This window comes from Saimiri boliviensis, chromosome 14 (genome assembly GCF_048565385.1).
Source record: "Saimiri boliviensis isolate mSaiBol1 chromosome 14, mSaiBol1.pri, whole genome shotgun sequence".
NCBI classification, from domain to species: Eukaryota; Metazoa; Chordata; class Mammalia; order Primates; family Cebidae; genus Saimiri; species Saimiri boliviensis.
This window is the reverse complement of record NC_133462.1, coordinates 36,070,559-36,092,012: the sequence shown is the minus strand read 5'-3', so window position 1 is coordinate 36,092,012 and position 21,454 is coordinate 36,070,559. Positions and strand designations below refer to the sequence as shown.

Here is a 21,454-nt window from a genome sequence, read left to right as displayed (position 1 = left end):
TGCCTCAGCCTCCTGAGTAGCTGGGATTACAGGCACACGCCACCATGCCCAGCTAATTTTTTTGTATTTTTAGTAGGGATGGGGTTTCACCATGTTGACCAGGATGGTCTCGATCTCTTGACCTCGTGATCCACCCACTTCGGCCTCCCAAAGTGCTGGGATTACAGGTTTGAGCCACCGCGCCCAGCCTGGTTTTTCCTTTTTTTGAGGCAGTTTCAAGTCAATATAGACTGTCTGATCTTGTGTGCCTGAGATGTAGCACTTCTTCTGAGAGTGGTCATGGAGAAAATGTCCGGGCGGTTGGAGTAGAAGGTGCTGGCTTCCTGTTGGATGGAGATTGTGATGCGACCGTGTGGTTGTCCCTTGCTATCCCTGTGCTGCCTTGCCCTTGGTATTGACACCCAGACTGATGGGGACTTTATTCCAGCAGGAGGTCACTATCTGCTGCTCCCGTGAAGATGTCCACTCCAGACCCACCCCTGGGCGGAACTCCTCGGCCAGGTCCTTCCCCAGGCCCTGGCCCTTCCCCTGGAGCCATGCTGGGCCCTAGCCCTGGTCCCTCACCGGGCTCCGCCCACAGCATGATGGGGCCCAGCCCAGGGCCCCCCTCAGCAGGACACCCCATCCCCACCCAGGGGCCTGGAGGGTACCCTCAGGACAACATGCACCAGATGCACAAGGTAGGGAGCCCTCCACCCCTTGCGCCTACGACCCCTGCCCCCTGCAGCCTCTGGACCGAGGCCCTTACTTGGAGGCCACAGGGAAGCCTTCTTGTTGGATGTGGCCTGCCTTGGCTCAGTCCCCATCCCAGGACCCACTCCCGTGAACAGAGGGGTCAGCTCGTTGGACCCCCAGCCTGTGATGGCACATGTTCTGGGCCTGAGCAGCACATCCTGACCCCCCAAGGGCACCTGCCCCACCATTTCCCACTCCCTTGCTTTCTGCTTGGGAAATTTGGGAATAGCACTCCAAAGTTTTCTTTTGGTAATGAAGAACAACATCCAAATTCCTAAAAAGGCTTTTAGCCACGTTATCTCCCACGTTCTGGCTGTTAGGCTCACCTGTGCAGCTCGCAGAGCTGAGCAGTTAGTACCCTTTGCTCCAAGGCTTGTCCCTCAGCCACTCTCGTTACCACTCACTGGGGCTGAGTGGGGCCTTCAGCCAGCGAGTCGGAGAAGCTGCTTTAAGGGGCCACAGGAGGTCCTGGGTGGTAGAAGATGAGGATTGCTTGATCACAGACTCTCAGGTGCTCACGCTTTACTAGGCAACATTATTTTGTGAATCTATCTTGGAGCCAAGCCACTTAGTCATGCTGGGGATGGGGGAGATGCATGCTGTCGTCGGGTGGCTTAGCTGAGCCACCACCTCCTGTTCCACATGTTGACCCTGCCTTGTCATTGTCCCTCTCACAGCCCATGGAGTCCATGCACGAGAAGGGCATGTCGGACGACCCGCGCTACAACCAGATGAAAGGAATGGGGATGCGGTCGGGCGGCCACGCTGGGATGGGGCCCCCGCCCAGCCCCATGGACCAGCACTCCCAAGGTACCCAATTTCATCCCTTCCTGTCTTGTGTTTGCCACACACCAGAGTCCTCAGATCATTTTCCTCCCCTGGGTTCCCATGGATGGATTCAGGGAGTGCCTGGGCTGATGTAGTGGGTGGGTGGCCCGCCACAGAGGACTGTCTAGTGTGGTGTGGCTGGTGCTCTGTTCTGGCCACCTTGTCTTGAAGCAGCCCTCAGAAGGGCAAATGCTGCTTGTGGGGCAGACCATGTTCAGCATGTGGGATAGAGGAGGCTGTGCAGAGCAGCAGCCTGTGCCACCCGGGTGCTTACTGGAAATATAGATTCCTGAGCCTGCGGCTCTGTTTAACGAGTCCAGTACGTGCCTCTTCTGTACGACGGCAATTGAGAAGTGATATGGTAGGTGACTTGCCAAGCCCTTGCTGTCATCGGGTGGAAAGCTCGGGCTCCACTGGGAGTGGAAGTGTTGGGGGTGGGCCCAAGGATGTGCACCCTGTCTGTGTGCAGGCAGGCGGAGGCCGGGAGAGATCCCTGATTTCATGTTCAGGTTCTTGGCATTAACCAGCAGCCCTTTACTGAGATGTAGGCCAAACCAAACCCACCATGCAGGTGCTGGGCCTCCAGCGCATGTCCTCCGGGCGCCCTGGTTGACTCAAGAGAAGGAAGCCATTTGACTGTCTCGAGTAGGAGCTGGTGTAGGGGGAAGAGGTTTTAAAAATTACAGACGTATGTTGCCCAGTGACCAGTGGGCTGGCCTTTCTCTGCAGGTTACCCCTCGCCCCTGGGTGGCTCTGAGCATGCCTCTAGTCCAGTTCCAGCCAGTGGCCCATCTTCAGGTCCCCAGATGTCTTCCGGCCCAGGAGGGGCCCCACTGGATGGTGCCGACCCCCAGGCCTTGGGGCAGCAGAACCGGGGCCCAACCCCATTTAACCAGAACCAGCTGCACCAGCTCAGAGCTCAGATCATGGCCTACAAGATGCTGGCCAGGGGGCAGCCCCTCCCTGACCACCTGCAGATGGCCGTGCAGGGCAAGCGGCCGATGCCTGGGATGCAGCAGCAGATGCCAACGCTACCTCCACCCTCGGTGTCCGCTACAGGGCCTGGCCCCGGCCCTGGCCCCGGCCCCGGCCCGGGTCCTGGCCCGGCACCGCCAAATTACAGCAGGCCTCATGGTAAGGCTGGCTCTCCTGGCCCTCAGGTGTCTGAGAGCGAATGGCTGGGGCGTGGGTGGTGGGGTGGACAGACCTGGGCTCTGCTGCCAACTGGCTTCCCCGCTTTGGGATTGCATGGGGCCCGTGCTGCACTTCAGGTGCTTGGGAGAAGGGGGTGGCCGCTATCCTGCTACAGGCTGCTTTCCCAGCTCCCCCTTCCCCTGGGGGAGCTTGTTGATAAGGGATATCTGCTATGTACCCTGAAGCCAGTGCTGCCCACCAGGGCTGGGCGTGGGCATAAACCTGGGATGCACTGTTTTCTCTTTTGTTTGCTTCTCTCTATGCGTAGGTATGGGAGGGCCCAACATGCCCCCACCAGGACCCTCAGGTGTGCCCCCTGGGATGCCGGGCCAGCCTCCTGGAGGGCCCCCCAAGCCCTGGCCTGAAGGTGAGCTCCCTCCTCTTTGGTGGTGCACCCATGCCCTGACTCCCTGTCACAAGCTTGGGTGACACAGGCCTTGAGATGAGCCCTGGCAGAGAGAAAGGGCCGAGGGCAGTCAGGCCGAACTGCAGCCTGTACTTTTCTTGGGGCCATCCCTGGGATCTCCCCTGTACCCAGTCAGTGCCCAGAGGCTTTCGTTTCATCCCCTCCTCTGACAGTTGGTGGCCTTCCCCGAGTCCCTGAGCCTTGTCAGTGTAGTTGCTCAGTAAGTACTGCAGGCTTCCATTGGTTGGGCTCAGAGGCAATGGAATTCATTACCTGCCCTCTTGGAGCCTAAGGTTTAGCGATGGGCTTTGAAGGCAAGTTGCTTCCATTGGATTTAGCTGGCACTAGGAGAAGGTGACAGGAAATGCTGCTGTAGATCCACAGACAGAACAAAAAAGCCTTGGGGGCATGGGGCTGGGCACAGTGGAGGGTACGAGGGGTGAGGCTGAGATCTGGAGGAGGTTGGAGCCCAAGGCGGGTGTGAGGGACACCCCTGAGTGAGAGGTGGGAGATGGGTGGGGTGGGGCCTGGAGTAAGCAGCAGCTTTCTGTTTCCAGCCCAGGATGGGCTCCAGAGCGCAACGTGATACTCTGGCTTCTTGCTTCCTCCCAGGACCCATGGCAAATGCTGCTGCCCCCACGAGCACCCCCCAGAAGCTGATCCCCCCTCAGCCAACAGGCCGCCCTTCCCCTGCGCCCCCTGCTGTCCCACCTGCCGCCTCGCCTGTGATGCCACCCCAGACCCAGTCCCCCGGGCAGCCGGCCCAGCCTGCGCCCATGGTGCCGCTCCACCAGAAGCAGAGCCGCATCACCCCCATCCAGAAGCCTCGGGGCCTCGACCCTGTGGAGATCCTGCAGGAGCGCGAGTACAGGTGAGGGCGCGGCCCCACTTCCCAAGGTCACTCCCCTCTGTCCCCACTGTACCCCTAGGGAAGCCACTCAACTTCCTCCCCAACCCTGGGAAATAGTGCCCTGTGCCCACCACTGCCACTTGGCCTGTACCTCCTTCCTCACCTCCCTGCTCCCAGCTTGGCTGCGGTCAGTTTCCCACACAGCAGTTTGATTTCTCTTTTTATGATTGATGAACGTCAGATCTACTCCCTGGATTCAAACCTGCCTGTAGCCTCCAGTTGTCTGCCCAATAAGCTTTCCCTTAATGTCCACTCCTGCCCAGCATCCTTCTTCACCCACCCGACTCTCTCTGTTCTTCTTTTCATTTATTTAACAAGTTAGGCTTGTTCCTGCCCCAGGACCTTTGCACAGGCTGTGCATGGCTCCTTGTGCCCATTCAGGCCTCATTGCTGGGGTTCCCTCTTCATAGAGGCCCTTCCTGTCACTTCCAGCCAGTCTCTGGAATTGCAGTGGATATTTATTTTTTTATCTTCTTTATGGCTTGCTTTGTCTAATGAGGCTGAGAGTTCCTCAAGAGCAGGCGTCCCCAAACTACGGCCTGTGGGCCGCATGCGGCCCCCTGAGGCCATTTATCCGGCCCCCCATCGCACTTCAGGAAGGGGCACCTCTTTCATTGGTGGTCAGTGAGAGGAGCACAGTATGTGGCGGCCCTCCAACGGTCTGAGGGACAGTGAACTGGCCCCCTGTGTAAAAAGTTTGGGGACGCCTGCTCAAGAGCAACAGACAGCCATATTGGTCTTGTTTAGTGGCCCTGCAGTCAAAATGGTCCCTGGCATCCAGTTGGTGCTCAATGAGTATGTGCAGAAAGACTGAGTAAGAGGATCCTCCCGCATAACCTTCCCATGTAACCTTCGTGACCTTCAGACCAAGCCTGTAAGGTCAATCCGAGGGGTCTCCTGAGTTTTGAGATGAGAACACTGAGGTGCGCAGGTGAAGTAGGTTCCCACAGCCCCGTGTCTCATCATGCACGGGCTGGGTGGAAACCCTGGCCCACCTGATGCAGGGCCTGGCTCACACCGCTGAAAAATCTTGTTTGCTGCCCCTGGAGCCCCAGTCCTGAGGAGTCCCCTGGGTTGCTTCCCTCCCTGCTCTGCCCTTTGGCCAGCATCCTCTTCTGAGGCGTCTCTTGCCTTGTGACCAGTGCCTGCTTCCCCTCGAGAGACGGGCCCCTGCAGCCCCAGCTGTAACCGGTTGTCCTGGTGAGCCTCTCACTGCCTGTGCTCCTTCTCGTCCCTGCTCCCAGGCTGCAGGCTCGAATCGCACACCGAATTCAGGAACTTGAAAACCTTCCCGGGTCCCTGGCCGGGGATTTGCGAACCAAAGCGACCATTGAGCTCAAGGCCCTCAGGCTGCTGAACTTCCAGAGGCAGGTGGGTGCCGGCACAGCTGCGGCTTTCAGAAAAGGGCCCTTGTTACCAGCACTGCTGCCGAGGCTCCAAGTTCAGCTTGCCTGGCTAGTATTTTACATTTACCTGGGCTGTGAAAAGCAGCTGTGGCCACCCATTGCGTTCACTCACCACACAGCCTTCCTCTCTGGGCCTACACAGTGGTGGGGGTGTGGACCTCGCTACCCTAAAGCACTTGCTTCCTTGAATCAGGAGACTCGCATGGGTCTTTTTCTTTTCTTTTTTTTTTTTTTTTTTTTTTTTGAGACAGTCTGACTCTGTCTCCCGGGGTGGAGTTTAGTGGTGCTATCTCAGTTCACTGCAGTTTCTTCTCCAAGGTTCAAGTGATTTTCCTGTTTCAGCCACCAAGTATCTGGGACCACAGGAGTGGGGCACCATGCCGGGCTGATTTTTTTTTGTTTGTTTTTTTGGGAGAGTCTTACTCTGTCGCCCAGGCTGAAGTGCAGTGGTGCAATCTTGGGTCGCTGCAATCTCTGCCTTCCGGGTTCAAGTGATTCTGCCCCCTCAGCCTCCCACGTAGCTGGGATTACAGGCATGCACCACCATGCCTGGCTATTTTTTGTATTTTTAGCAGAGACAGGGTTTTGTCATGCTACCCAGGCTGGTCTCAAACTCCTGAGCTCAAGCTGTCCACCTGCCTCTGCCTCCCAAAGTGCTGGGATTACAGGCATGAGCCACTGCTCCCGGCCACCTGGTTAATTTTTCTTTTTGTTTTTGTAGAGATGAGGTCTCTCCATATTGTCCAGGTTGATCTCAAACTCCTGGGCTCGAGTGATCCTCCCACCTTGGCCTTCCAAAGTGTTGGGATTACTGATATTAAGCCACCATGCCCAGCCAAGGGTGCTGTACTTCTGAATGACTCCTAAGAGGCTGTGTGTGGGGTGGAGGGGAGGCAAGCTGGAGGTCCAAGAGGACCTCCTGGCTGGGTGTCCAGAAATGATCACCTTCTGTCCTGTGCTCGCCTTGCCTGGGGACACCTATTAGACGTCCCGTGCACACACGGACTGGGTGTGTAAGGCACTTACAAGGCTCCTTTAGCGATGTAGTGTGTGATGTCACCATGTGTGTTCATCATTGTGAGTGCTGCAGAGCCGTGTACAGAGCAAGCTTGTCCTCTTCCCTCCTACAGCTGCGCCAGGAAGTGGTGGTGTGCATGCGGAGGGACACGGCGCTTGAGACGGCCCTCAATGCCAAGGCCTACAAGCGCAGCAAGCGCCAGTCCCTGCGCGAGGCCCGCATCACTGAGAAGCTGGAGAAGCAGCAGAAGATAGAGCAGGAGCGCAAGCGCCGGCAGAAGCACCAGGTAAGCCCTGGCAGCCCCAAGGCCCTGCAGCCCGTCCGCCTGGCCACCTGGCTTGTCCCTGCGGTTCCCTGGGTCTGCGTTCGCTTTGTTCCTAAACATGCTGCTTGCCTCTCCTATTGCTCATCGTAACAGTATTCTAGGCACTGAGAGCGTATTGGTGTAAAAACCCAATGGTAGGGAGAAGACAGACAGTGATCAAATCCATGCTTAGCACATCTGGAAGGTGATAGGGTGCAAAGAAAAGTCAAGCCAGGATGGAGAAAAGGAAAGGGCTGTTGTAGACATGATGTTGGGGGAATTCTCTCTTTTGGAGGTAACATCTGGGCAGAGCCCCAAGGGAAGGAGCTGCACACATGTGGGCAAAGAGCTTTCCGGGAAAAGGGAAAGGTGCAAGGGCCCTGGGCTCGAACATGCCTGTGTTTTTTATGGAAAGTGAGGACCTGCGTGTAGCCAGAGTAGATTGAGTAGCAGGGAGAGCTGGAGGACAGGAGGGCAGGGACGTGACAGGTAGGTGATGCAGGGCCTTGTGAGCTGCAGGGAGGGCTTTTCATCTGAGTGCCACAGAGGGTTCTGGGCAGTGCAGGGACTGATGTGACTCAGGGTTTCACAAGATGAATTGATGAGATGAAAGTCTTGAAATCTAAAATCAGTTAAGGATTTGGGCATGATGGTGCTTATTTTGTTTATATATTTTGTAAAGATTTTCTGCAATTAATACCTATTACTAGTATACTGTAAAATAATCTAGAAAATCAACACAGCAATCTCTGTTAACATTTGTGGGTTTTTTTTTTTTTTTTTTTTTTTTGAGACAGAGTTTCGCTCTTGTTACCCAGGCTGGAGTGCAATGGCGCGATCTCGGCTCACCGCAACCTCCACCTCCTGGGTTCAGGCAATTCTCCTGCCCCAGCCTCCTGAGTAGCTGGGATTATAGGCACGCGCCACCATGCCCAGCTAATTTTTTGTATTTTTAGTAGAGACGGGGTTTCACTATGTTGACCGGGATGGTCTCGATCTCTTGACCTCGTGATCCACCCGCCTCGGCCTCCCAAAGTGCTGGGATTACAGGCGTGAGCCACCGCGCCTGGCGTGTTTTTTGTTTTTTTGAGATGGAGTATTGCTCTTTTACCCAGGTTGAAGTGCAGTGGTGCAGTCTTGGCTCGCTGCAGCTTTTTTTGTATTTTTAGTAGAGATGGGCTTTCACCATGTTGGTCAGACTGGTTTTAAAAACTGCTGACCTCAATTGATTCGTCTGCCTTGGCCTCTCAAAGTGCTAGGATTATGGTGCAATGGTGCAATCTTGGCCCACTGCAACCTCTGCCCTGGTTCAAGTGATTCTCCTGCCTCAGCCTCCGAGTACCTGGGATTACATTTGCATGCCACCACACCTGGCTAATTTTTGTATTTTTAGTAGAGACAAGGTTTTACCATGTTGGCCAAACTGGTCTCAAACTCCTAACGCCTGCCTCGGCCTTCCAAAGTGATATTCTAGGTTTTAAACAAGCCTTGTGGGGAGACATGTTCTCCTTGCTGCTGAGTGGTCAGCTGTCTCTTTCGTGCGTTCCTGCAGGAATACCTCAACAGCATTCTCCAGCATGCCAAGGATTTCAAGGAATATCACAGATCGGTCACAGGCAAAATCCAGAAGCTCACCAAGGCAGTGGCCACTTACCATGCCAACACGGAGCGGGAGCAGAAGAAAGAGAATGAGCGGATCGAGAAGGAGCGCATGCGGAGGCTCATGGTATGGTACACCTTCTTGATGTGTGTCCTTCTACACGTGTACCTGGTGTTGTGGGCTCCAGGGATTGCTCTCCCAGGGTTACCTCAAGGCATTTCACAGCTTGGAGTTAGAGGTGGAGCGTAGGTAAAGAGCAGGCATGAGCTTGGGAGTCAGTCCTGGGTTCGAATCTTTTTATCTTTGCTGATCCCTCTGACCATCAGAGTGACTGTGACCTCAGGCCACTTAGCCAGCTCCTCCGCCTTCTCTGGAAAATGCAAGTGGTGCCCCCTCCTCTGGTTCTGTGAAAGCCACAGGTGCTGTGATCCTGCTCCCCGACTCCTAGGATAAACATCTCCAAGTATTTGTGGCCGAGTTGCTGGTTGGACAGATATTGGCAGCGTGTTCTGGGACAGGCACTGCTCTGTATGTGGGGGACACAGAAGGGAGCAGGTTACTTTTCTGCCCTTGTCGGGGCTCCTGCTTGTGCATGAGGGGGAGATACTCAAATGAAACAGAGTAGTGGATAGTGACAGCTGAAGTGAGGAGGGTGAAGCCGATGATGGAGAGGGACAGGGTAGTAAGTGAAGACCTCAGAACAGAGGCCCGAAGGTTGGCCCTGATGCACAAACGCAGAGATGCAGGAGAGGAGCCCCAGGCAGCAGGGAACAAAGGCTGAGGTGGCAGGAAGCCAGTAACCCTGGGCTCCCAGAACAGCATCATGTTGGAGGAAGTAAGGTCAGAGCTCACAGGGTCAGGTGGGACGTGGAACCTTTCAGACCACTGGGGAAACTCTGGATTGAATTCTGATCATGAAGGGGAGCCCCACCTGGGAGGGTTTTGGTCATGGGATGACGTGATCTGATGTATTCTTAGAAAGTTGGGGGCTTGCTGTGCGTGTGCATTATTGAGAGGGATGTGCCTTGAACTTGGTGGAGAGAAGGCTTTGGATTTGGGGTCTGTTTCATGGGCAGAGAGGATAGGACTGGCTCATGGCCTCTGTAAATGGCTCCTGGCAGGACTGTCTGCCTAGCAGGTGCCCTTGGAACCTAGCCCTTAGTAGGTTTTGAGGAAATGGTTCCTGAATGGGGAATCGATTGCTGTGTGAAGGGCCGGCAGTACGGCACCTGCGTGAGCCACGCACGCCTTCAGTGCCCCTCGGGGTTTGCCAGCTGTGGGTGTTCACAGACCTGCACGTGACACCACCACATTGCCGTAACCCCCGCGCTTCTGTAGGCTGAAGATGAGGAGGGTTACCGCAAGCTCATCGACCAGAAGAAGGACAAGCGCCTGGCCTACCTCTTGCAGCAGACAGACGAGTACGTGGCCAACCTCACAGAGCTGGTGCGGCAGCACAAGGCTGCCCAGGTCGCCAAGGAGAAAAAGAAGAAAAAGAAAAAGAAGGTGTGCTGGGCCTGGCATGGTGCCTACTTCAGAGTGGGATGGGGGCGGCCATCTCCGCCTGTGTAGCCTCGACGTGGCAGGTCAGGGCCTGATCATGTCTCTCTATTTCCAGAAGGCGGAAAACGCAGAAGGACAGACACCTGCTATTGGGCCAGATGGTGAGGTGAGGAAGCAGGATTTCTTGTGGAAGTACCAACCCAGCCCCGAGGCTTTGGTCTGTTTCAAACTTTAAAACCTGTATTCTTTTAAAATGACGAACAATGATATAAGATGGTGGTGAGAATCCCAGCATGTCCTCTGACCGCCATCCCACCCGCCCCTCCATCCCACATGCTGTGTTTTCTCCAAGGCCGTTTTCTATGCATTTGATGCATTATTCCTCTTTCAGGTTTTACTTTACTGTAATGTCCGACCTGCAGGAGAGGCACAAGAACCGTCCAGAGATGTCCTGTGTGTTCTTTACCCAGAGTTTCCATTTTCATGTTTCGTGTGTTGCTCTTTTTTTCTTTTTTTTCTTTTTTTTTTTTGAGACGGAGTTTCGCTCTTGTTACCCAGGCTGGAGTGCAATGGCGCCATCTCGGCTCACCGCAACCTCTGCTTCCTGGGTTCAGGCAATTCTCCTGCCTCAGCCTCCTGAGTAGCTGGGATTACAGGCACACGCCACCATGCCCAGCTAATTTTTTGTATTTTTAGTAGAGACGGGGTTTCACCATGTTGACCAGTATGGTCTCGATCTCTTGACCTCGTGATCCACCCGCCTCAGCCTCCCAAAGTGCTGGGATTACAGGCTTGAGCCACCGCACCCGGCTTCTTTTTTTCTTTTTTATTCTTATTTCTTATTTGTGTTTTGTTTTGTTTCTTTGAGACAGTCTTTCTGTCACCCAGGCTGGACTGCAGTGGCTCACAGCTAGCTAACTGCAGCCTCGACCTCCTGGGCTCGAGTGATCCTACCCTTCCGAGTAGCTGGGACTATAGGTATGCCCCACCACACCCAGCTTTTTGTTTTGTTTTGTTTTTGAGATGGAGTTTTGCTCTTTTGCCCACACTAGTGTGAAGTGGTGAAATCTCGGCTCTCTGCAGCCTCCATCCCCCGAGTGCAAGCAATTCTCTTGCCTCAGCCTCCTGAGTAGCTGGGATTATAGGCATCCACCGCCATGTGTGGCTGATTTTTGTATTTTTAGAGAGACAGGGTTTTACATTGTTTGACAGGCTGGTCTCGAACTCCTGACCTCGTGTTCCCTCTGCCTTGGCCTCCCAAAGTGCTGGGATTACAGGCAGGAGCCACTGTGCCCTGCCAGCTTTGATCTTAAATAACTCCTTGTGTGTGGTGGCAGAGGAGCGGAGTGGAGTTTGCATAGATGGGTTCTCGCCATGTTTCCCAGGCTGGTCTTGAACTCCTGGGCTCAAGTGATTCTCCCACCTCGGTCTTCCAAAGGCTGTGATTACAGATGTGAGCCACCATGCTTGCCTTCAGGCCAGCTGTGTCACCCAGTGGCTCTAGATTGTGGTTTGTCTAATGTTCCTTGTGATTAGATTCAGGTTATGTGTCTCTGGCAGGCAGACCTCTACCATGGCCCTGGATCCCTTTCAGGGCATCAGGGAGTGCATGGCGTAGATTCATAAACAAGGTCACTGATGATGCTGACTTTGAACCCTTGGTGTCTGCCAAGAGATCCGCTACTGTCCAGTTACTGTTTTTTTCTTTAGTAAGCAGTAAGTAGGGAGATACTTGAGACTTTGTAACTATGTTGTAACTCCTGAAAATTCGAGCTAATCCCCCTTTTAGTATGTTTTGTTTTTTTTTTTTCGCCTGTATCAGTTTTTGCTGTGTTTGTTTCAGGATGATGATTTTTAGTTCCATCGTTCCTTCTGTGTCGATGTATTTGTTTTTCTTTTTTTTTTTTTTTGAGACGGAGTTTCGCTCTCGTTACCCAGGCTGGAGTGCAATGGCGCGATCTCGGCTCACCTCCGCCTCCTGGGTTCAAGCAATTCTCCTGCCTCAGCCTCCTGAGTAGCTGGGATTACAGGCAAGCGCCACCATGCCCAGCTGATTTTTTGCATTTTTAGTAGAGACGGGGTTTCACCATGTTGACCAGGATGGTCTCGATCTCTCGACCTCGTGATCCACCCGCCTCGGCCTCCCAAAGTGCTGGGATTACAGGCTTGAGCCACCGCGCCCGGCCGTATTTGTTTTTCTATAGTAGGAAAAGCTTTCTCTTTACTCCTGTTTCTGCCAACCCCTGGTGTAGACTCATTGATTCTTGTTTAGTCGAATGAATGGATTCTAATCCTTTAAGATGATTTCTTTTGACGATTTAGGTTTAGCCAGTAGTTGCTCCTTGATATTGGCCCCTGTTTGCTTTTGGCATGTGCCTACCATTCCTGCAGCACTTCCTTCCTCACCAGGCTTGGCTTCTGCTTTCCCTGCTGAGCCCCCTGGAGCCAGCCCTTTCTCCAGGGAGTCCTGGTTCCCTTTTTTTTTTTTTTTTTTGAGACGGAGTTTCGCTCTTGTTACCCAGGCTGGAGTGCAATGGCGCGATCTCGGCTCACCGCAACCTCCGCCTCCTGAGTTCAGGCAATTCTCCTGCCTCAGCCTCCTGAGTAGCTGGGATTACAGGCACGCGCCACCATGCCCAGCTAATTTTTTGTATTTTTAGTAGAGACGGGGTTTCACCGTGTTGACCAGGATGGTCTCGATCTCTTGACCTCGTGATCCACCCGCCTCGGCCTCCCAAAGTGCTGGGATTACAGGCTTGAGCCACCGCGCCCGGCCCCCTTTTTTTTTTTTTTTTTTAAGATGGCATCTCGCTGCATTGCCAGGCTGGAGTGCAGTGGCATGATCTCGGCTCACTGCAACCTCTGCCTTCGGGTTCTAGCGATTCTACCTGGGACTACAGGTGTGTGCCACCACACCCAGCTAACTTTTGTATTTTAGCTTCATCATGTTGGCCAGGATGGTCTTAATCTCTTGACCTTGTAATCTGCCCACCTTGGCCTCCCAAAGTACTGGGATTACAGACGGGAGCCACCACGACCAGCCTTTTTTTTTTTTTTCTCTTCCAAGACACGGTCTCCTTGTGTCACCTAGGCTGGAGTGTGTGGCTGGTGCAATCATGGCTCACTGTAACCTCAACCTCCTGGACTGAAGTGATCCTCCCACCTCAGCCTTCTCAATAGCTGTGGCTACAGGCGCATGCCACCATGCCTGGCTATGTTTTCTGTATTTTTTGTAGAGACAGGGTTTCGGCATCTTGCCCACGCTGGTCTCAAACTCCTGAGCTCAAGTGATCTGCCTGCCTTAGCCTATCAAAGTGCTAGGATTGCAGGGATGAATATCCTTTTATTACAGAATAATATTTAGATGCCAAGATCTGACTTTGGGGGTGCCCCCTTCTAGTGGGCCATCATTGCTTCTAGGCCCGCTCAGCAGCCAGATCTAGGAAATAGATGAGTATCTGCATTATTCCTTGTATATGTTAAAACTCTTGTCTTAACATGGTGGCTCATGCCTGTATTCCCAGTACTTTGGGAGGCCAAAGTGGGAGGATCACTTGAGCCCAGAAGTTTGAGACCAGTGTAGACAATATGGCAAACCCTTGTCTCTAAAAAATTTTAAAGACCAGGCGTAGTGGCTCATGCCTGTAATCCCAGCACTTTGGGAGGCCAGGGTGGGCAGATCACCTGAGGCTCGGAGTTCGAGACCAGCCTGACCAACATGGAGAAACACCATCTCTACTAAATATATAAAAAATTAGCTGGTCATGGTGGTGCATGCCTGTAATCCCAGCTACTCGGGAGGCTGAGGCAGGAGAATTTGCTTGAACCTGGGAGGTAGAGGTTGTGGTGAGCCAAGATTGCACCATTGCACTCTAGCCTGGGCAACAAGATTGAAACTCTGTCTCAAAACAAAACAAAACAAAACAAAATTTAAATAATTTTGGTTTAGCTGGATGTAGTGGCATACACTTGTGGTCCCAGCTATTTGGGAGGCTGAGGTGGGAGGATCACTTGAGTCCAAGAGTTTGAGGCTGCAGTGAGCTGTGATCTCACCATTGCACTCCTGCCTGGTCAAGACAGTGAGACCCTATCTCAAAAAAAAAAAAAAAAAAAAAAATTCGGCTGGGCATGGTGGCTCATGCCTGTAATCCAAGCACTTTAGAGGCCAAGGTGGGCAGATCACCTGAGGTCGGGAGTTCAAGACCAGCCTGACCAACATGGTGAAACCTCGTCTTTTTTAAAAAAAAAAACAAAACTTGAGATTATACTGACACCTCCCAATTCTAATCCAACAGCACAGGGTTAATTTTATCCTTTCCCCCTTTCCATAATTCTAAAATCAGGAACATGATTTCCATTAGCAGCAATAGGGTTACTTATCTACTATATACTAGAATATATAGTACATTCCACAGTGCTAATGGGCACCTCTATGCAGAAGCCTCCTAGCTAGAGTCCAGTGTTTATAGAGTTCCTCCACCCCAGGGTATATGTTGCAAATACTGTGTTCAGAAGTTTTTGGGGCTGCATGTGGTGGCTCACGCCTGTAATCTCAGCACTTTGGGAGGCCAGGGAGGGTGGATCACCTGAGGTCAAGAGTTTCAAGACCAGCCTGGCCAACATAGTGAAACCCCATCTCTACTAAAGATACAAAAAATTAGCCGAGCATGGTGATGCACACCTGTACTCCCAGCTACTTGGGAGGCTGAGGCAGGAGAATCACTTGAACCTGGGAGGTGGAGGTTGCAGTGAGTCAGGTTCACAGCCACTGCACTCCAGCCTGGGTGACAGAGACAGATTCTGTCTCAAAAAAAGAAGTTACTTGGGACCAGGCCTTGTGGCTCACACCTATAATCCCACAGTTTGGAATGCTGAGCTGGGTGGATCGCTTGAGCCCAGGAGTTTGAAACCAGCCTGAGCAATGTAGCGAAACCTTATCTCTACAAAAAATTAGCTAGGCTTGGTGGCACACACCTGTCATTCCAGCTACTTGAAGGGCTGAGGTGGGAGGATCACTTGAGCCCAGGAGGTCCAGGCTGCAGTGCATTGCATTTATCTTACTGCACTCCAGCCTGGGGAGCTTTTTGTTATTATTACTTCAGACAGGGTCTCTGTCAGCCAGTTCTGTATCACAGTTCTAGAGCCATCTGGAGGACTCAAGAAAAATGTCATGAAGTGGGAAAGTGCAGCTCAGGAACTTGTGCTCAGTACTGCTGTGGCTGCTCGTCCTGTTAGTGTTGATAACAGGCACCGGCACTTGCTGCTGGCGGTGGATTTTCCTTGTTCTCAGCCAGTGGTACTCAGCCTCTGTTGTATGTTCTAGTCACCTGGGGAGCGCTCTATTATTATTATTTGAGACAAGGTGTCCTTCCCTCTCTCTCTGTTGCCCAGGCTGGAGTCCAGTGGTGAGGTCATGGTTTACAGTAGCCTCAACATCCTGGGCTCAAGTGATCCTCCAGGGAGCTTTTTCTAAGTAGTAGCAGGTGTGAAGTCATGTGCCTGTAGTTGCAGCTGCTCAGGAGGCTGAGGTGGGAGGATTGCTAGAGTCCAGGAATTCAAGGCCAGTCTGGGCAACATAGAGACACTCTGTCTCTACAAAAAATAAAATAATTTCCTGGGCATGGTGGTGTGTACTTGTGGTCTCAGCTGCTTGGGAGCCAGAGGTAAGAGGATCACTTGAGCCTGAGGCTTTGAGACTATGATTACACCTGTGAATACCAAGCCTATGTAATATAGTGAGACCCATCTCAAAAAAATATAAAGTAAATTAAAAATTTTTTAAAAAGCAAGGATGCCAAGCCTCACTCCAGAGCAGTTCAGAGTTTTGGGTGTGGGGGAAGTATTTTGCAATCAGCATCTTTGACTGCTTCCACCAGAGAGAATGCGGAGTTGAAAGTCCCCAATTGAGGCAGCCTGCAGAGCCCATTGTTGGGGTAAGGGGTTGCTGTGACACTAACGTGTAGAGACTGATTGATATCCCTCCACTGTGTGGATGGCTTTGACAGTGAGTGTAGCAGTTTTGCAGGTGGTAATAAATTTTTGGAAGATAAAAACCAAAATTTAAACCAAGAACTTTGTCCTCATTCTGGAAGTTTTCTCTTGGAAATACAAAAGAATCAATGGGCCGGGCGTGGTGGCTCACGCCTGTAATCCAAGCACTTTGGAGGCCAAGGTGGGTGGATCACCTGAGGTCAGGAGTTCAAGACCAGCCTGACCAACATGGTGAAACCTCATCTTAAAAAAAAAAAAAAAAAAAAAATCAATGAAGGAGGAAATGTTTATCCATTGAATCTCAACAGTTGGAGTTTCATATTTGTTGCTAAAAGGAACTTATTTTTGAAATATTCCAGTTAGCTTTTTTTTTTTTTTTTTGAGACTGAGTTTCGCCCTTGTTACCCAGGCTGGAGTGCAATGGCGCGATCTCGGCTCACCGCAACCTCCGCCTCCTGGCTTCAGGCAATTCTCCTGCCTCAGCCTCCTGAGTAGCTGGGATTACAGGCACGTGCCACCATGCCCAGCTAATTTTTTGCACTTTTAGTAGAGACGGGGTTTCACCATGTTGACCAGGATGGTCTCGATCTCTCGACCTCGTGATCCACCCGCCTCGGCCTCCCAAAGTGCTGGGATTACAGGCTTGAGCCACCGCGCCCGGCTCCAGTTAGCTTTTTAACAAAAAAAAATGAGGACCCCTGATGAAATCTACAAAGGGAGTATAAGTTGGGTTAAAAAAAAAATCAAGATCCAAAGAATGTCAATTAGTATAGCCGTAAGTGGAAAAAAACAGGGAGAAAGTGGAAATGTCTGAGTCCTTGTTTCTTATCCATGGAATTGATCTGGAAGGATGTACAGGAATCGGATACCAGTGGATGCCTCTGAAGGGAAAAACTTAGGCTGGAGAGCAGGAGAAGGGGGAGCACCCACATTATACTCTTCAGTTTTCGTTTAAAAAAAATGGGTCAGGCATAGTGGTCATGCCTGGAATCCCAACACTTTGGGAAGCCAAGGCAGGTAGATCACATGAAGCCAGGAGTTTGAGACCAGCCTGGCCTGAATTTTCAACCGTGTGACTCTGGACTATTTGAAAATTACAGTGTACATGTCAGTTACCTTAAAGAAACAAGTGTCACTTAGTCAGGATTCATGGGTTATGTATTTTTACTGAATTACTGAATATACAGTTTGCCCATTGTCACCACCACTGGCCATGTTTGCATGTATATAGAGATGAGTGTATAGAGTTGAGTGGGCAGTTCCCACCCTGACATCTGTAAACCTTTGATCTGAAGGCCCCGCAACCTCAATGTCACATGGATGACTCTTTTTTAGCCTCTGGATGAGACCAGCCAGATGAGCGACCTCCCGGTGAAAGTGATCCACGTGGAGAGCGGGAAGATCCTCACAGGCACAGACGCCCCTAAAGCTGGGCAACTGGAGGCCTGGCTGGAAATGAACCCGGGGTGAGTTGGGCCTTTCATTCCAGACGCAGTTGGGATCCCAAGTCCTCGGTGGGCCTTATTCCAGGGAGGTGGCAGCTAGGGGTGATTCTACTTTTATTTGGATCCCTGGCTGGTTTGCTAGGAAAAGTGAATTCTGATGGGTCTGAGCAGATTTATATGAAAGCCCTTATATTTTTTCTAGGTATGAGGTAGCTCCGAGATCTGATAGTGAAGAAAGTGGCTCAGAAGAAGAGGAAGAGGTAAGAGTGCATTTCCTGGCTCTTTCAAAGCTCCCAGTGCCCGCTGGCAGTGATGTCCACCCTGTGTGCTGTGACCCTCTTCTATCCTAGCTGGGCGTCTTGCAGGGCAGGGAACAGCTGAGGCCCAGGCCTGGCTGAAGTCAATGCTTTAGAGCTGTGCTATCCAGTAGGGCAGCTTTTGGCAACATGTCACTGTTTCTATTTTAAATTAAATCAGTTGCATTACATTAAAAAAAAAAAAAAGCTCAGCTAATTTTTTTGTATTTTTAGTAGAGATGGGGTTTCACCATGTTAGCCAGGATGGTTTTGATCTTCTAACCTTGTGATCTGCCCGCCTCGGCCTGTCAAAATGTTGGAATTGCAGGTGTGAGCCACTTTTTTTTTTTTTTTTTTTTAAATTGAGGCTTGGCCTGGAGTGCAGTGGCACGATCTTGGCTCACTGCAACCTCTGCCTCCCAGGTTCAAGTGATTCTCCTGTCACAGCCTCCAGAGTAGCTGGGATTACAGGCGCCTGCCACACACCTGTCTCATTTTCAAAATATTTTTAGTAGAGATGGGGTTCCACCAGGTTGGCCAGGCTGGTCTCGAACTACTGACCTCCTGCTATCCACCCATCTGGGCCTCCCAAAGTATTAGGATTACAGGTGTGAGCCAGCGTGCCCAACCTCCGGTGTTATTTCTTGTTTTAATGTCTGTTCTGTCTCCGTCACTCTAGCCTCTTGTGGTTATTGTTTGCATGATATATCTTTTCCCGTTCTTTTACTTTCAACCTGTTTCTTTGAATCTAAAACAGCGTATGGGTTTTGCATTTTAAGCTAGTATGATAGTGACTGCTTTTTGACTGAGTTTCTAAGAGCATTTATATTTACTGTAATTTCTGATTTGATTGGGCTTACGTTTCCTGTTTCTTTTCTCTGTATCTCCTGTTTTTGTTTCTCCTTTACTGCTTTCTTTTGTGCTTAATATTATTTTTAGTGTACCTTTTTTTTTTTTAAGATTCTTCTTTTTACAGTGCCTTTTTTTTTTTTCCTTTGATACTGAATCTCACTCTGTTGCCCAGGCTGGAGCGCAGTGGTGCAATCTTGAATCACTGCAACCTCTACCTCCCGGGTTCAAATGATTCTCCTGCCTCAGCCTCCTGAGTAGCTGGGACTACAGGTTCATGCCACCACACCTGGCTAATTTTTTTGGTGTTTTTAATAGAGATGGGGTTTCACTGTGTTGGCCAGGATGGTCTCCGTCTCCTGAGCTCTTGATCCGCCTGTCTTGGCCTCCCAAAGTGCTGGGATTACAGGCGTGAGCCACCACACCTGGACTTTACAGTGCCTTTTTAATTTTTTTTTTTTTTTCTTTTCCTTTTTCTTTTTTTTTTGAGACGGAGTTTCGCTCTTGTTGCCCAGGCTGGAGTGCAATGGCGCGATCTCGGCTCACCGCAACCTCCGCCTCCTGGGTTCGGGCAATTCTCCTGCCTCAGCCTCCTGAGTAGCTGGGATTACAGGCACACGCCACCATACCCAGCTAATTTTTTGTATTTTTAGTAGAGACGGGGTTTCACCATGTTGACCAGGATGGTCTCGATCTCTTGACCTCGTGATCCACCCGCCTCGGCCTCCCAAAGTGCTGGGATTACAGGCGTGAGCCACCACGCCCGGCCCAGTGCCTTTTTAATTTCTTTGTAGTTGCTCTAGGGATTACAGTGTACATCCTTTTCTTTTTTTTCTAAGATGGAGTCTCGCTTTGTCACCTAGGCTGGAGTACAATAGTGTGATCTTGGGTCACTGCAACCTCTACCTCCTGGGTTCAAACAATTCTCTTGCCTCAGTCTTGCCAGTAGTTGGGATTACAGACCCCTGCCATCATGCTAATTTTTGTATTTTTGTAGATACAGGGTTTCACCATGTTGGCCAAGCTGGTCTTGAACTCCTGACCTAAGGTGATGCACCTGCCTTGGCCTCCCAAAGTGCTGGGATTACAGGCGTGAGCCACCATACTGGGCCTGGGGTATGCATCTTAACTTGCCACAGTATACATCAGATTAATGGTAACTCACTTTGAGTAAAATAAATTTTGCTCCAGTGTAATTCTGTTCTCTCCCCTTTCCTTTGTGCTGTTATGGTCACAGCTTTACCTCTCTGTATAGAATAAACCCTGCAGCACAGTCTTAAAATCAGCGATTTACACAATCTGTTGATTTTAAAGATATTAGCAGAGAAGAAATAAGGGAAGATATATTTATAGAATCTTCTATACTGGGCCAGGTGCGGTGGCTCACGCCTATAATCCCAGCACTTTGGGAGGCCGAGGTGGGTGGATCACGAGGTCAAGAGATCAAGACCATCCTGGTCAACATGCTGAAACCCCATCTCTACTAAAAATACAAAAAAAATTAGCTGGGCATGTTGGCACATGCCTGTAGTCCCAGCTACTCGGGAGGCTGAGGCAGGAGAATTGCTTGAACCCAGGAGGTGGAGATTGCGGTGAGCCGAGATTGCACCGTTGCACTCCAGCCTGGGTAACAAGAGCGAAACTCCCATCTCAAAAAAAAAAAAAAAAAAAAAAGAATCGCCTATACTGTAGTTACAATTTTCAGTGTTTTTTAATTCTTCCTGTAGTTTGCACTGTTGTCTACTATTGTGCCCTTTTTTAGCTTAGAAGATTTCTTATAATAATTTTTCTTTTTTGGCATGGAGTCTTGCTCTGTCTCTCAGGCTGGATGGCAGTGGCGAGATCTCAGCTCACTATAATCTCTGCCTCCTGGGTTCAAGTGATTCTCGTACCTTAGCCTAACGACTAGCTGAGATCACAGGTGTATACCTTCATGCCTGGCTAATTTGTATATTTTTAGTAGATATGGGATGTCACAGTGTTGGCCAGGCTGCTCTTGAACATCTGGCCTCAGGTGATCTGCCTGCCTCGGCCTCCCAAAGTGCTGGGATAATATTTTTTCATAAGGCATATCTGCTAGCCATACTTTCTGTCAATCCATTTACATCTTGGAATGGATCTCTTTAGCCTTAATTTTGGAAAGGGTAGGTTTGCTGAACATAGAAGACTCATTCGAGAGGCTTTTTGTTTTCCTTTTAGCACTTTGAACATGTCATTCTACTTTCTGATCTTGTTTCAGTTTAGAATTTAGCCATTAATTGTATTGTTGCACATCTTTATTTGATGATGATTCCTTTTTCTCTTTCTGCTCTTCAGATTTTCTTTGTCTTGGCTTCTAGTGGTTTGACTGTGAAATATATTGTATTTATTCTCTTTGGGGTTTGCTCAGCTTCTTTTATGGGTAGTTAAGTGTTTCATCAAATTTGGGAAGGTTATGATTTCAGTCTTCTATTGAAATTCTGTATTTGTCAGTTCATTGTGCTTAAATTAAACAAGGTTTCCTTTAGTTGTACGCATGTATTTACGATTCCTCTGAATATATTTAGAATCCTGGCTGCTTCAAAAGACTTTGTATGTGAATTCCAACATCTGAGGACAGGAACAGTATACCGGTTTTTTTCCTCTTGAGTATATATCATACTCTTTTTTTTTTTTTTTTTTTTTTTTTTTTGAGGCAGAGTCTTGCTCTGTTGCCCAAGCTGTAGTGTAGTGTCGCGATCTCAGCTCACTGCACCCTCTGCTTCCTGGGTTCAAGCGATTCTCCTACCTCAGCCTCCCAAGTAGCTGGGATTACAAGTGCCCGCCACCATGCCCGGGTAATTTTTTATATTTTTAGTAGAGACAGGGTTTCACCATATTAGTCAGGCTGGTCTCGAACTCCTGACCTCAGGTGATTCCCCCCCTCCCCCCGACCTTGACCTCCTAGAGTACTGGGATTACAGGCATGAGCCATCATGCCCGACCTCTCC

General features: G+C 50.7%; 1 protein-coding gene across 13 annotated transcripts in view; it reads left to right on the top strand.

Moving 5' to 3' along the window:
- SMARCA4 (SWI/SNF related BAF chromatin remodeling complex subunit ATPase 4) overlaps positions 1-21,454 on the top strand; it is a 96,217-nt gene that overhangs the window by 20,750 nt on the left and 54,013 nt on the right. For 8 of the 13 annotated variants that reach the window (XM_039466219.2, XM_039466217.2, XM_074384618.1 and 5 more), the window contains exons 2-13: positions 428-680; positions 1,413-1,545; positions 2,293-2,697; positions 3,026-3,124; positions 3,776-4,034; positions 5,318-5,444; positions 6,610-6,783; positions 8,354-8,527; positions 9,740-9,907; positions 10,020-10,070; positions 17,231-17,361; positions 17,543-17,600. In XM_039466219.2, the coding sequence (XP_039322153.1) occupies positions 459-680; positions 1,413-1,545; positions 2,293-2,697; positions 3,026-3,124; positions 3,776-4,034; positions 5,318-5,444; positions 6,610-6,783; positions 8,354-8,527; positions 9,740-9,907; positions 10,020-10,070; positions 17,231-17,361; positions 17,543-17,600 (2,001 nt within the window). In that variant the 5' untranslated portion in view covers positions 428-458. The remainder of the gene's footprint in view (positions 1-427; positions 681-1,412; positions 1,546-2,292; positions 2,698-3,025; positions 3,125-3,775; positions 4,035-5,317; positions 5,445-6,609; positions 6,784-8,353; positions 8,528-9,739; positions 9,908-10,019; positions 10,071-17,230; positions 17,362-17,542; positions 17,601-21,454) is intronic. The other 5 variants (XM_039466216.2, XM_039466224.2, XM_074384620.1 and 2 more) reach the window with 2 other exon arrangements.